The 14925-nt window shown below is 47.8% G+C and overlaps 1 protein-coding gene across 1 annotated transcript in view; it reads right to left on the bottom strand.

The window, feature by feature from the left end:
• The window catches only part of Shrm (shroom), a 484278-nt gene extending 470512 nt beyond the window's left edge, over positions 1 to 13766 (bottom strand). Inside the window, exon 1 of the mRNA XM_077662860.1 lies at positions 13128 to 13766. Within this exon, the coding sequence (XP_077518986.1) occupies positions 13128 to 13327 (200 nt within the window). The 5' untranslated portion in view covers positions 13328 to 13766. The remainder of the gene's footprint in view (positions 1 to 13127) is intronic.
• Between the last annotated feature and the right edge of the window lie 1159 nt (positions 13767 to 14925).

Here is a 14925-nt window from a genome sequence, read left to right as displayed (position 1 = left end):
TAAGAAGAGGAATCTGGCGCAGAGATGAACACATGCTTGGTACAGAGGACTGCATGGTTAAGAAGAGGAATCTGGCGCAGAGATGAACACATGCTTGGTACAGAGGACTGCATGGTTAAGAAGAGGAATCTGGCGCAGAGATGAACACATGCTTGGTACAGAGGACTGCATGGTTAAGAAGAGGAATCTGGCGCAGAGATGAACACATGCTTGGTACAGAGGACTGCATGGTTAAGAAGAGGAATCTGGCGCAGAGATGAACACATGCTTGGTACAGAGGACTGCATGGTTAAGAAGAGGAATCTGGCGCAGAGATGAACACATGCTTGGTACAGAGGACTGCATGGTTAAGAAGAAAAACCTGGCGCAGAGATGAACACATGCTTGGTTAAGAAGAGGAATCTGGCGCAGAGACGAAGACATGCTTGGACTGCATGGTTAAGAAGAGGAATCTGGCGCAGAGGTTAACCCATGCTTGGTGCAGAGGAATGCAGGGTTAAGAAGAGGAATCTGGCGCAAAAGTGAAGACATGCTTGGACTGCATGGTTAGGAAGAGGAATCTGGCACAGAGATGAACTCATGCTGGTATAGAGGGCCGCATGGTTAAGAGGGGAATCTAGTGCAGATAACACATGTTTAGAATAGGGGGCTGCATGGTTAAAAAGACGAATCTGGTGCAGAGATGAACACATGTTTGGTAGAGTGGACACAGGCGGCGTTCCACCTGTGACCGTTGTCACTGAGCGCAACAGTAACCCTAAGCACGTATTCCAATAGCCCAACAACAATCCGATATGGCACAATTTTGTAGCGTACGATCGACGCCATCGTGCAGCAGGGAGGGGATGCGGCACGTCGAGGAGGTCTTCAGCAGTCAGGAGGAGGGAAAGGGAAACTAGTAGGTTCCGGGGGCCGCCCCGTTTATGTCGCGAAACGGAAAGCGAGCGACGGCGCATTCCTACGGCGCAAGGCCGACGGTGGAGCGCGGGACGCAAACAAAATAATGTATACGCGAGCGGCCGCGTCGTCTGCTGGGGGGGCCTCCCGGAATTCGTGTGCCGCGGACAACGGAAGACCGCGTCGAAATGAATCGTCCGAGGGTGGCGCCGTGGCGCCGGCGTATACAGCTCCACACCCGGACGGAGCTCCGCTTTATCTGCGTCGAGCTCGCCCCGACTGCATTCTGAAATATGGACCGTCGGTGCGTATAACCACGCACTTTTAAACACACACACACAAAAAGGTTATACGTGAACAAAAAACAATTAAAAACGAACAGAAATGACAGCGAGCGCCCTCAAAGCCGAAGGTTGGTTATAAATAGTCTCGAGCGCGTATGCGTCGTTCCGTTCCAGTAATCGCGTAGAAATCGGCCATGTCTCGAGCAGCGGGCATCGCTGAGACAAGATGCATTACCGGCGTCGGCCCGTGCGTATACGCGACTTTCTACACATGACTGAGCCCACGAGGATGTCGCTTTTGAACTGCCTCACCGGATAGGGCGCCCGTTTCGACCACGTAAAGCAATAAGTAGGTCGGGTCAGAGCACGAAGATCAAACGGGGGGGGGGGGGGGGGGTGCAAAAATAGGTCGAATTATGACGTCTGGAAGGTCACAATTCCTTTTCTCAACTAATTACTAGCCTCGGCAACGAAAAAAAAAAGTGGATATAAGTGAGAGGTGTTGCGTCAACTTGGAGTGTGCTTGTTTTTAGATAATTCTGTATTTATTCTATTCAGTGTGCTCCTTGTTTGATGAATTACCCTCCCTCTCTCGCCACAGCAAATCCTTGTTGTTGTTTTTTTATGCACGTGACTCCTTTTTTTTCCCTTTCAACAACTTCGTGATATTATCACGTGGGGGTGACGACATCCAGGGAAGCAAGCACGGAAGTTATGACAGGCGCATAAAACTCGAGCGAGCTGTTAACTAGGCGAATTTGAGCCAGCAATAAAAAGGAGCTCGTCGACGTTGACCCGCGCGCGTCAGAATGAGCGTGATTGTCGGCCGCACTCTATACATACCCAAAAATTCTGGACAAAAGCATTTTTTAACGGGAAAAAGTTTATGGACGCATTTTTTTTCACATATTGTAAGTTCTCACTATAACAATCAATATATCAACAGATATTCCTTTGACAGGCTTGCATTTTTTGTTATTAACGTTTTTGCCATCGTCAAAAGCGTTCCCGGTTGGTTTTCTATGGCAGACTTAACTGCTCTATGCGAGAGATGATAAAAGTACAAAAGAAATATTTTGCTACACATCGGAGGAATGGACCATTACCTTCAATATTTCCATAACAGTATCTCGCAATTTTCCATTATTCAAAGATTTTCTACAAGGATATTGGACGCTAATATTATTCGCCGCCGCGGTGGCCCAGTGGTTATGGTGCTCAGCTGCCGGCACGAAAGATGCGGGTTCGATCCCGGCCGCGGCGGTCGAATTTCGATGGAGGCGAAATGCTACAGTCCCGTGTACTGCGCGATGTCAGTGCACGTTAAAGAACCACAGGTGGTCGAAATTATCTCGAGCCCTCCACAATACGCCGTCCCTCATAGTCTGAGTCGCTTTGGGACGTTAAACCCCATAAAGCCATAAATATGATTCGGAACTTTCCTGTTAACACGCTAACTTTTTATCGAACAGTCCAGAATATCGCAGAATCAGCTGTGCGTGATTGCTTGCGTGAAATGTAAAAAAAAAATGGCGCATTTACTGATAAAAATAGTATTATTGTTTAAGCAAATTTAGTGAATTATTTTGATTTCCCTATGTCTAAAAACGATAGAGCCTTGTACATATAATCAAGCACGTACAATAAATCAGCAGCAAAAAGCCATCGCCTGCTGATGTAGCTGATATTTTGAACTGTTAATAATAATAATAATAATTGGTTTTTGGGGGGAAAGGAATTGGCGCAGTATCTGTCTCATATATCGTTGGACACCTGAAACCGCGCCGTGAGGGAAGGGATGAAGGAGGGAGTGAAAGGAGAAAGGAAGAGAGAGGTGCCGTAGTGGAGGGCTCCGGCATAATTTCGACCACATGGGGATCTTTAACGTGCACTGACATCGCACAGCACACGGGCCCCTTAGCGTTTTTCCTCCATAAAAACGCATCCGCCGCGCTCGGGTTCGAACCCGGGAACTCCGGATCAGTAGTCGAGCGCCCTAACCACTGAGCCACCGCGGCGGGGCTTGAACTGTTTTGCTGAAAAAGTTTTGGCTTCACAGTGCGTGATCCTGCAGCAGCATGTCTTATGCATTTCTCTCTGCGGGCATAATTTTGAGTAAAATTTTGAGAAATAATGCGGTTTGTATAATATTGCGATAATTTATTTCCTTTCGTGAGCAGAAATGAGGAGTATTGGCATTTGTACCATATAGGTATATAGAGCACGCAATACGCTGGGCGTTGCAAGGTTAAAGCACCCGACGCATATCGTGTAAGGAAAAGGTCAGCAAGTCTCTAGAATTTTTATATTTTTTCCTCATTCGTCACTTACGGCCTTCGAGGATACAATTTTCTCGCGATACGACCGCGTTAGAGGCGACTGAGTTCTGCACACGAGGCTAAAGAATAAAGTCACACCAAAAACTGGACGAGAAGAAAGATGTGTTTCACCGCCTTGAAGCTGTATAAAATATTTTTGGATCCTATACGAATAAATTATTGCCTTCCAGACGCCGTGCCGAGCAAGTTAGGATAACCAAAATGAAGTGAAGGCTTCTATTTGTTTACAAGCTCACTTGTACAGTTATCGCGTAATTCTTCGCCACACATAACGAAAGACGGGGTCTCATCAGCATTGCTAAGACCGCCGCTAACAGCGCCACATGACGGCATAGAGCAGGCGTTCTTAATTTTGCTGCAATTTCAGAGTTTCTCGGTATTATGTAATCCTTCACATCAGGGAACATCTGATACATTGCAGATTTGAAAGCAGAAGAAACTATAATAACAAATTTTCCGGCATTCAACGCCAACTTCGAGGGCCTTGTGCGCATATGGGGTGTTTCACCTAAGGCTTTACACAAATTTAAAAATAGCGTTCCTGAAGGGCGATTTTTCGGCATAGCAGTCAGCGGTGTAGTAGATCAGAACACAGATAAAAGGTGCTAAATAGCAGGCTGGAGTCAACTTTTTAACCATTACTGTTAGGTTCCGTAATTATTGTGAGGCGTGTAGCCTACCGTAAGTAACATCTATATAAGTTTTTAGAATTTAGAAAATGCGGTTACAGTCGGCGCTGATGCCCAGCAACTTTTGCCTACATCGCGCCAAAATACATTGCTTTCGAGAAGCTTGCAGGCAAAGCAACCCCTCCAGTGCACGTAACTCGTCGAAACAGTCAAAATTTCTTGGGCCACAGCGCCGAGGGTAGCCGCGTTTTCGAAATTTTAAAAACTGATATGAATATTACTTACGGTGGGCTACACGCTTCTCAATAATTAAGAAGCCCAACGGTGATAGTAAAAAAGTTCATTCAGTATTAGTTAACGAGCCTGCCACTTAGCACGTCTTATTTTGTCTCTGAGAAAAAGCGCTCTTGTAATCCAAGAAGCCTACTTTTAAAAATTACGTAAAGTTTTAAGTGGAGCACCCTGTATATATAAAGAAACATCCCCAATGCTTTCCTTGGTTTAAGTTATTGTTGGCTTCATTCGTGTTAAGGTACGTCTTTAAAGATACAGGTCACACCTTGAGAGATGTTCGCAGTTATGTAAACACGTTAGGACACCTTTCCCGTAAATGCAGTCATTAAAGCAGGAGCAACGAATCTTAGGTTCGCGCATAGGCCATCGCGCCGCTGCTGTACGGTGGACACTGACCTTCGTAGGAACGCATAGCTCAAGAAGCTGTATACAGTGAAATAAACCTGCGCCTGGCCTGTTATAATTTGTGGCATCTAGATGCACAGCGCCTCGCACATAAAATAAAACGTGCGAAAACAAAAGTAAAAACCCTGAATTCCTGGCATGTAATTACCGAACTCCCGTACTTGACCTCGTCTATAGTACAACGCATCTTTTTTTACTCTCTTGCAAATACCGATTGGACCCGCCGCGGTGGCTCAGTGGTTATAGCGCTCGACTACTGATCCGGAGTTCCCGGGTTCGAACCCGACCGCGGCGGCTGCGTTTTTATGGAGGAAAAACGCCAAGGTGCCCGTGTGCTGTGCGATGTCAGTGCACGTTAAAGATCCCCAGGCGGTCGAAATTATTCCGGAGCCCTCCACTACGGCCCCTATCTCTTCCTTTCTTCTTTCACTCCCTCCTTTGTCCCTTCCCTTACGGCGCGGTTCAGGTGTCCAACGATATATGAGACAGATACTGCGCCATTTCCTTTCCCCCAAAAAACCAATTATTATTATTATTAAATACCGATTGGGGCGTACCCTGAAGGAGTACGCTCTGTCCTACGCTTGCTCTTACACTGAAGTAGCGGCCACGTATGTACAGCCCCCGTCAAAAGTACACAGCCCAAGAGGTTTGCTTGCGAGGCCTGCAGCGTGGCTCGTTATGCATCCTCAGCGACCGTATTCTCTCGAAATAGGAACAGCTTCGCGTCCTGAATCCTCCCAAGCTTTAGACTGCTAGATGTGCTAGGGAGCTGCACTAAACAGCTTAGAAGCAAACCCCTCGGTATACTTTTGACGGCGGCTGTAAACCTATACTTCAGAACGCCAGGAAACTGTAACGATGTCGTCCACGTTATATATATATATATATATATATATATATATATATATATATATATATATATATATATATATATATATATATATATATATTTAATTCTCTTAGTAATATAAGCGATACATATTGTATTATTCCTTCTCTTTTCCCGCTCTGTAACCACACCTTCGTCTTCAATGCTGCGCATATGAAAAGAATGGAATAGAACTGGATGGGAAGAATTGTTACATTATGCCACTTTCGAACAGAGCATATTGAAAACAACAAAAAATAAAGGAAAACAAACCATGTAGCATTTCACTTTGTTATTACTATCCTATACAGTAAAATGGCAGCCGAAGGTTAGTACGAGCCAATAATATATATATCCATCTCTATATCATTACATATCTTAGCCAAAAGTTCATTCGATTCGTCAGTATTAATAAAAAAAACATATTTCTCAACTTGGTGTTCCCATGAACGTACACACACAAAAACAAAATTGTGCACAGTTCTTCCTCTATAGCATTTGAGCACAACTTTATATACACTACTTCAAACTAAGTACCCTTCAAAACTTTCAGCCTTCCGATGCCGTATAAAAATCTTACGAAACTTGTTTCTGCGCTTTTTCACCGCTAAGATTTCGAGGCCTTGACAAGCCTTGTGACATGCATAGGTTCCAGTCAGAAAACGCTTTTTCGGCGTTGTCAGGCGTAAGCTACTCGAGACAGTTCAGCGACGGACGGGTATATCAACGTAATGAAGAGCTTTTCGCAATGATCTCTCTCCGTTTGTAAAAGTGAAAGCGATAATGACGTTTACGCAGCCGAGCGACTTTTGCGCAATGGCCGCCAGTCACGAGCTCCACGTATGTACGTAAAAGAAGTTTAAAAATACAAGCGTGAATGACACTACTGCGTTATCTGCCTGTACGCGGTAGTTCCCGGCACGCGGGAATTTATTTTCTGCGGCAGAATAATGCGGGTATCGGATTTCACTCGAGCCCACTATCGGTCGTCTTCGTCTCGCAGTTCTAGATGTGCATTTTCTTGCGGTCATGAAACGCCCAGTAAAACTGACATCAAAGCGGCCTGCACGGCTGATTTGCATGCAGAGCGCGATCGAAGGCACCGAAGGAACAGACGCCGGACCACCGGCAAATGGAACCAACTCAATAAAGAACAAAGAAAGGCAAATGGAGCCAACCGGTCAAGTGATTCGATCATTACTGATGTCAAAAGAAGGCACTTCCAGCCAGCCTTTTATTCCGTTTATTTTTTTTTTCATTACAACTATTAAGGCTATCGTAAATTCTCCGAATGGCACTCTGCCCGTAAAAACAAATTTTTGTTGAGTGCATCCCTTGATAAGAGTTGGTAAAGGCGGATATGTTAAAAAGGATAGGAAACAAAGGACGAAAAAAAAAAACAATTCAAGGATATCGTATGCAGAAAGACGAGCATTCTTCATCGCCTATTTCCTTCTAAGATATACGAATGGCTTCCATTTGAATGGCTCCATAAATGTGTATCAGCAGCTTTTTATGCCGTGCGTTTTTTTCGCAAGAAATTATGCGGCAATCCGGGCGTGGACGTTCGGCGTTAAATATGTGCCGCGATGACGGATTTTACCGCTCTCGCTATATACTAGTACAAGATAGCTTCGTAGATGTATTGCTATACTTCTCCGCCTCCTTCCGCTCAGCAGAAGTAAGTAGAAATTCTTTTCGGACCAAAACAGGAAACCGAACCTGTCAAAAGAGTACTTATGGGCAACTCTCTGAGAGGCTGGCTGGGGAAGAGGGGTTGAATATGTGTGCAATGCAATTGTTGAGCTTGCTTAATATACGCACCAAAAAGAGGCAAAAGGGGCGATTGTTGGGCTAGTTGGTTCGTGATACGAACGAGACACCTCAAAAACACGGGACAACAGATAGAAAGAACGCATATACAGCGCTGTGTCTGTGCTCTTTCTTTCTGTTCCGTGTTTTCGCGCTCCTTCGTTCCAGTACCAAAAAGAGGATCAGTGTTCTCCAACAGCAAAAAATTTATTTGTGCTCAAACCTCGCAGTCTGATTTGTTTGGCGCGCCTCCCTTTGCGCACGCGTAATTGCCTAACTGGCTTAATCATTCATATCCCATACAGTTTATTATCGCTCGCATGATCAGCCGATGCGAAGGCATAATGGAGGAAGCTGTGTCTCGAAGGAAACCCCAACAAAGAGATTGCTTTGGTAAGTAAAAGAAGAGCGAATAGCTCCTCTCAGCAAAGTTGTCTTATTGCCATTCGCGCGTGTTGCGTAAGTGTGTAAATGCTGCCTGTACAGCCTCACAGCACTTAACCAGCTGGTCCTCGTATAGCCATGCACATACAATAGTTTATTACAGCGAAAGCTGTTTATGGGACACGTTCCGCCACCGGCCACGCGAAGCTCTTCCCCGCGATCAGGTGACCACACCCCTCGAGCAACCTTGATTGTCATGGGTGAGACCACGAAACGCTTCGAAATGCCTCTCGTACGCTCTGTGCGCATATTTGTAGGGGTTATAAACAGCTATAAACAGTTACAAGGGAAGTCGCGGTAGCAGTCTTACAGCAGGTGTACACCTGGACCGTATCGCGAAGGAAAGGATTAAGGTATAGGACGAAAGGCGCAGGGATTAAAAAAAAAAGAAAACAACATTTATGCTTGCTTTCGCTGTTTCGCAACTTATGCAGCACAGCCTAAGGCAGTCAGTTTCCCTTACCCACTGCGCACTATTCATTGTGCATATACCCGTTCTAGCCCGTGTACGTCAATCACGTGTGCACCTTCTCAGCGCCGGTCATGTGCACGAGTTCGACATAAACCTTTACTTCGTGTCTATTACACCAGGTGTCGCGACTGCGTTCGAGGCTTGAGATTCTAATAATAATAATAATAATAATAATAATAATAATAATAATAATAATAATAATAATAATAATAATAATAATAATAATAATAATAATAATAATAATACTTGGTTTTTGGGGAAAGGAAATGGCGCAGTATCTGTCTCACATATCGGCGGACACTTGAACCGCGCCGTAAGGGAAGGGATAAAGGAGGGAGTGAAAGAAGAGAGGAAGAAAGAGGTGCCATAGTGGAGGGCTCCGGAATAATTTCGACCACCTGGGGATCTTTAACGTGCACTGACATCGCACAGCACACGGGCGCCTTAGCGTTTTGCCTCCATAAAAACGCAGCCGCCGCGGTCGGGTTCGAACCCGGGAACTCAAAGGTTCTGCTGTGGATGCAACCGTTTCCTTTTACAGGAGGTTAGCAGTACGACGACTGGGCAATAAATAATAAAATACGGAACAAAATATGCAACGCATTCCACCACGACACGCTTGAATAACAAAGCCTATACAGCGCATGCGAAGAAATGAACGCATTCCACATGTTGCGCATAGGAAACTGCGACAACCAGAAGCCGCGAAGGTGTCTACCGTGAGTGAGACAGTTACTGCGCTTCTCCTCTCCTCATAACCACCTCCTCTCCCCCATCTCTTGAAATCGTTATATATAAATACGTGTCCAAAAGCGTTTGCGGAATGTTAGAGAAGCGTGCACTTCCCGAGAAAGTTAAAATTATGCTTAGTAATTCCTTCATGTCTTCTGTAGTATATATAACACTGCTGCCTCGTTGGTGCGCGACTAATGCCACCGGTTTGTGTAATCAGAATCTCCTCCCCCCCCAAAAAAAAATAAAAAAAATAAAACGCGATATAGAGCGAGTGTTCCGTACCGCCACCTTTCTCAAGGCATATTTTACGATATAATATATCCCTTGTGTTTGAAATGTACAGGCCATTGGTATGCTACATATACTTAGTTAAATCCAATGGTAACCTCATAGCGCAACTTGCCAACTTTGGAAAAGAATGAATCCGTACGTCACACCCGACATGGTGGAGCATGTAACGTTCTCACGCCACAAGCGAAATATTCTAAGCAATCCTACCTTCCTAATTAAATCAGTTGGAGCAAGAATCCGTCGGTCCTTTTTGAATTCGCATTATGAAATTAGGTCGTTTTTATCATGCTTTCCTAAGTGATGTATGTAATATGCTTCAACGTCCATGTAATGTTTAGTGTTCAGTAACTGATATTTTTATTTATTATATTGTGCTTAAAATTCAACGCTTGCTCAATGATCAACTGTCGTTCGGGCTTGTTGTGCTTGCAGTACTAGTGCTTTCTTGTGACCTGCGCTAACTTGCCAACATGTAAGCGGCTGAGACCCACCTAAGGCAATATCGCAGCTTTGACTCCTGCCTCCTACTCTCAGAAATAAAGAATTGAATTCAATGCAGAATCAACGAAGGACTCGTTTAGAATTACGACGGGGCGGAATATATATACCTACATATATATCGGCGCAAGAGAGAGGGAATGGTTTCATAACCACAGTGTACGCCTTCACCTTGCTATCCGGATTGCTTGCCTGCCTCTTACTGCGACCCAGAGGCTGCCGGAGAACCAGTCATGGCACACGTACGGCTTGTATTTTCTGTGTGGCCCTGCCTAGTCCTTTCCCGCAATCACTCCTTGCAATTCAGTTTTACAACAAAGGGCTTTACATCTCGGCTCTCCTTCTTCGTGTTCGGTTAATCTACTTGCGTGCTCTTAAGATAACGCTTAAAATCACCCTAGCACGATAGCGACGGTGGCATACTTTTTTGCTTTTTTTCTTGAAGTTAGCGGGAGCCCTATTAACTAACGCATAATTCTCACACGCTTGACAAAGAGGCGAACAGTGATGCATGAGCGCAGCATTCCAAGAGGTATACAAAAAAAATCGCGCAATCCAAGCGCTGTCGCGCAGCGGCCGAGAGATTCCTTACAGTTAACGATCGAGTGGAGGTATATTTACTGCGCGGCCGCGCACAACGGAGCTCAAGAACAGAGCGAGCCGTCGTCCATTTGGCGCGTTGTATAATTTTGCATAACCATTTCAGCGCCTTGGCAACAGCCATCGCGGCCTTCTTGTCTTTCCTTTTTTCTACTTTCTTGAATTTTTTGTTTTTTTTTCCTATTCACCAGCGCGCCGAGAAAAGAAAGCGACCGACGGCGCCAGCAGCTTGTGCACGAGCCCCGCGCGCATACGCGCGGTATATACACACACGCGCGAAGGAAAATCCGGCCGCATTTGGAGCAAGGACGTCGTTAAGAAAATAAGGAGAAAGAATGAAGCACGTTCGCTTCGGCCGTTGTGCACGTTTCAGCTGCCGTGGACGCAACCGCACGTTGCCTGTCGCCCGGGACAAAAACAAGGAAGACGCGCGCGCGAGCGAGCTGTTGGTCGTGACACGCGATGCGGGGAAGGCGCGATGAGCCGCCGCCACAGACGCCGCACGCTCGGCGGTGTTGTCTAGCGTATGCACTGCGCGACTGCCGAGCGAGCAGGAAGCCCGGTGGCGCAAAAACACTGCATTGTTCGCTTATCGTCGAGCGGCTCTCGGCCACCGAACGGTTGGCGGCGACGAGCTGGGACGAGAGGAGCGGGAATTAAGTAATTAGGCGCTGCTCTAGTCAGCATAATAACGCCAGGCAGTTCTACGGCAGTAAAACTAAAAATATATATATTACATTTCACTCGTTTCTTGTTTTTACAGAGCGTTTAGGTAAGGGTTCATATAACAGTTCCCAGGTATAATAGTGTTTGGCGAGACTCAAAAGATACATTCCAAGGACGCCAAACTGCGTGGAGGTCACATTCGCAGTGTCGTCTGTGGAAACAAGGCATGCGAAGTATATCTGCGGGCTGTGCCAAGTCGGGCATGTTTATACGGTCAACGAGAGCAGTGAGCATCGCAGCTGGCCCAGAGTTTATAGGGTACAACGGAAGAAGTGTGCCCAGTGTGACCAACGGATACAAGTGTGTTCTGGCCTTTAGGGCTGCAGTATGCTTGAGTGTAAGTAAGTACGTTTTTGCGTGCACATCGTGATGAGTAGAAGGGTGCAGAAGAGAGTGGATATAATGTGGATTTTTTCCAATGATTGATTAGTTGAATTGATGGCATTGTCGATGTCTATTACAACCTTTCAAGCGATGTGAAAGTACACAAAGCCGACATCCGTTCAGAATTGGTGACGCGCCAATACGATACTTGTCGATAGCTCAGCTTGGTGTCGTTCGCATCTAGCTCGTTTGGCATGCGCTCAGCCGGAAGACGGTGGTGCCAAAGCAGAGACGAAGACTTGTCAACCTGTGAACATAATTATTTGTGTCTGGCATCCGGCTACCGACACCGGCCGAGAGACGCTTGTTCGATTCAAATGCTCAACAGTGTGCTTCAGAAAGACGGGCTACTTAAGCTTGTAATTGTCCTGCGGTTAGGGGAATCCCCCAGGGTAGAGTAGGTTTCTAAAAAGGGAGCATAATTAGTCAAGGCATCCACCCATGCGCACTCATACGGCTTCAGGGGCAAGCTATACAACTTCCACAGAAACTTCGCAGTTCAAGAAAAATTCGCCCCAAGCAAGGACGAATTTTTCATGAACTGCAAAGTTTCTGTGGAAACTGCATAGCTTTTCTTTTGTAGCCGTATGGCTGCACTTGGGTGGATGCCAGCGAGAAATTACTCCTTATTAAGCCTGCAATGTTTCAAACCAGTGACAATGTCGGACGCAAGAGTATTATGGACAGTTACGAGAGCATCACTCAGCCGAAAGGCTAATTCCTTAATTCAACAGCCCTAGTGTGTATGCTTCAGTAAGAACATTTTACTCTCAGTCTTCTCGAGCGATTTTCTTCGATGGCTGTTGCGCAACAAAAGGGACAAAAATTGCCACAACCTCAGTGTTTATTTAGTCGCATCGTTGAATCACGACGATTTAACTCATGTATGCAACATAGATGCATTTAGGGAAATACCCAAAGTGGAGTGTATTTGTACCATGGGAGTTGTTACTCGTAGGCCATAACATTAATCAGATCGCAGCCATGTGAATACAAACGAAAGTTACACAGAATTCTATCAGAATCTTCGCAGTTGAACAAAAGTTCGTCCTGGTCCTTAACAGCAACAAAGGTAGCAGGAACGATAACAGAAAGGTGGCTAACGAAAGAAAATCTGTTCACACGCTGAAACTCACGCCTGCTTCAGTGCGGCTTCGACTCAAGTGACACGATCACAAAAGTGACAGTGCTGCATACAGAGCCTGTACATTCACTACAGCGCCACCCTTCAGTACACAAGTAGAAAGTACCCGTGCAATAACAACGTTCCCACTAGTGTATACCGGAACGCAATGTACGCTCATCCACCCCGTTGATAACTGTGGAATACTTCAAGCGCTAGCAAAAACCTACACAGAGGGGGACACAGCTCTGTGTCCCCTCGCCAACTTGATCTATTTTCAGCCCTGCTGCACCCATCTGATGCGGGCAAGCAGCGAAGGCAGCGACGCAGTGCGACGATCGAAAGTGAAGGCGGCCGTTGCTGCTGCATCACTGACCTGCGACACGATGACGGCGGGCAGTCCACCGGGGGCCCTGTCCAGCTGGAATCCCCACGGGGCGCCTCCTTTGAGCACCGCCGACCGGCAGCCGGACAGGGGCAGGTCGCCTTCATCGCACGACGACGAGGACGCGCACCACCACATGGACTCTGCTCCGCGGGTGCAGCAGCAGTCACAACACGCGCACACGCGCCACCGTCGGACACCGGGGGGCGAGCAGCGCCCATCCACGCTTGGGGAACGACACACGTCTGCAGCAGCAGGGCTTCTTCGCTGGCCGTTGGTGGGAGCACGCCGCGGCGGTAGCCATGCCGAGGCGGCATCCGCCCGAGGCCGCTACGGGGTCGAGGACGTCGTCGCTGCGTGCCTTTCGGCCCGACCACGTGGGTTCGCGGAGATGACGGTGGGCTGCCGCCGCCGCTGGTCGCTCACGGCAGCCGTTGCTGCCTCTAGGCTCGTGGAGCGTGCCGCGAGCTGCCAAAGGCCGCCGCGCGCTCGCCGGCGGTGTCCCGTTGTGGGAATGCGAGCGAAACGTGCGCTAGCTGCTGGCTGGCAGGGCGTGAGGTTGCTGCGTGCAGCTGCTGCCGGCTACGCCACACCGCCGCCCCGAGGGCTGCCGCCGCGAGTGACAGGGGGGAAGAGCGCCGGGGCAAGGAGGGCCGGGTGGGGGGATAAGCGGCGCATCGCAATCACCAATAAACAAACTGGTTTCGCCGCCGTAGCGCCGGTGCTGTAGGCCGGATGGCTGCTGCCGCTGGCCGGGCAGACCGACGGGATTCGGTCCGCCTCTGCGGCGACGGCGGGGCAACGGCGACAGCGATTGGCGAGGCCACTTTCACCCGAGGAGGAGAGAAGACAAAAGAAGCGTGTGACCCGACACGCACTGCGCAGCGCTGCCACACTGAAGGAGGGGCAGAAATAAAGGTGTCATTCGTCCTGCCAAAAGTCTGCCTTCGGAACACAAGGACACAACTTCCAGAGCAAGCGGTCCCTCACTGACATCGGCGACATTCCTGTTTTCACACGTGTAAGCAAGGAAATGAGCTGTCGATAACATCCTTAATCCCACTTTACCAGCAGCAGCCATTTCATCCCTGAAACCCAATATTGCCACCTGTCCTTCGTGATAAAGGGTGAATCACATTAATTTCAGACACGAGTACTCAACGACTTTCGTCATTGGTACCTAATAGAGAGCTGTGGGCAAACAAAGCGCGCGAAGCGTGCTGACAGCTGCTCACACGCCATGTGTAAACAGAGCAAGAAAGCTCGTAGCGAGGTGCACTTGAGATGATAATGACGGCGGTTAAACGCCCACGAAGTACGCATGAGGCGCTCCGCTGCCTCTGAGAAGAAGACCAAGGGCACCTCGCTTCTGGAGCAGCTCTCACGCACCGTCGCACTTCGGCGGTAACAATAGGGCTAGCTCGCTAAATAGCCTAAGCAACTCGATCGACGCTATACGAGACAGCTCTCTACGGGAGGGGCGTTTCGGTTCAGTGGCTGGCTCCGTTGGCCGCCAACACTTGCCTCGGAGAGTGCGGCAGACATTATCGAGTCCCGCACCCCACTCGGAAGCACGGCGCGGCAAACACAACGGGGACTCGTTGAACGGCGGGAAAACAAGGGCACGAATTGAAATTCAGCATATACGAATGCGCATACAGAAACCGGGTGTGACACCCACGCGCGAAGCCGCCCATGGAGTCTTCGAGGACACTGGGCGCCTCTATGGGCTTCCT

This window comes from Amblyomma americanum, chromosome 4 (assembly GCF_052857255.1).
Source record: "Amblyomma americanum isolate KBUSLIRL-KWMA chromosome 4, ASM5285725v1, whole genome shotgun sequence".
NCBI classification, from domain to species: domain Eukaryota; kingdom Metazoa; phylum Arthropoda; class Arachnida; order Ixodida; family Ixodidae; genus Amblyomma; species Amblyomma americanum.
Note: the sequence above shows the minus strand (reverse complement) of the source record. Positions and strands in the feature narration are given on the sequence as shown.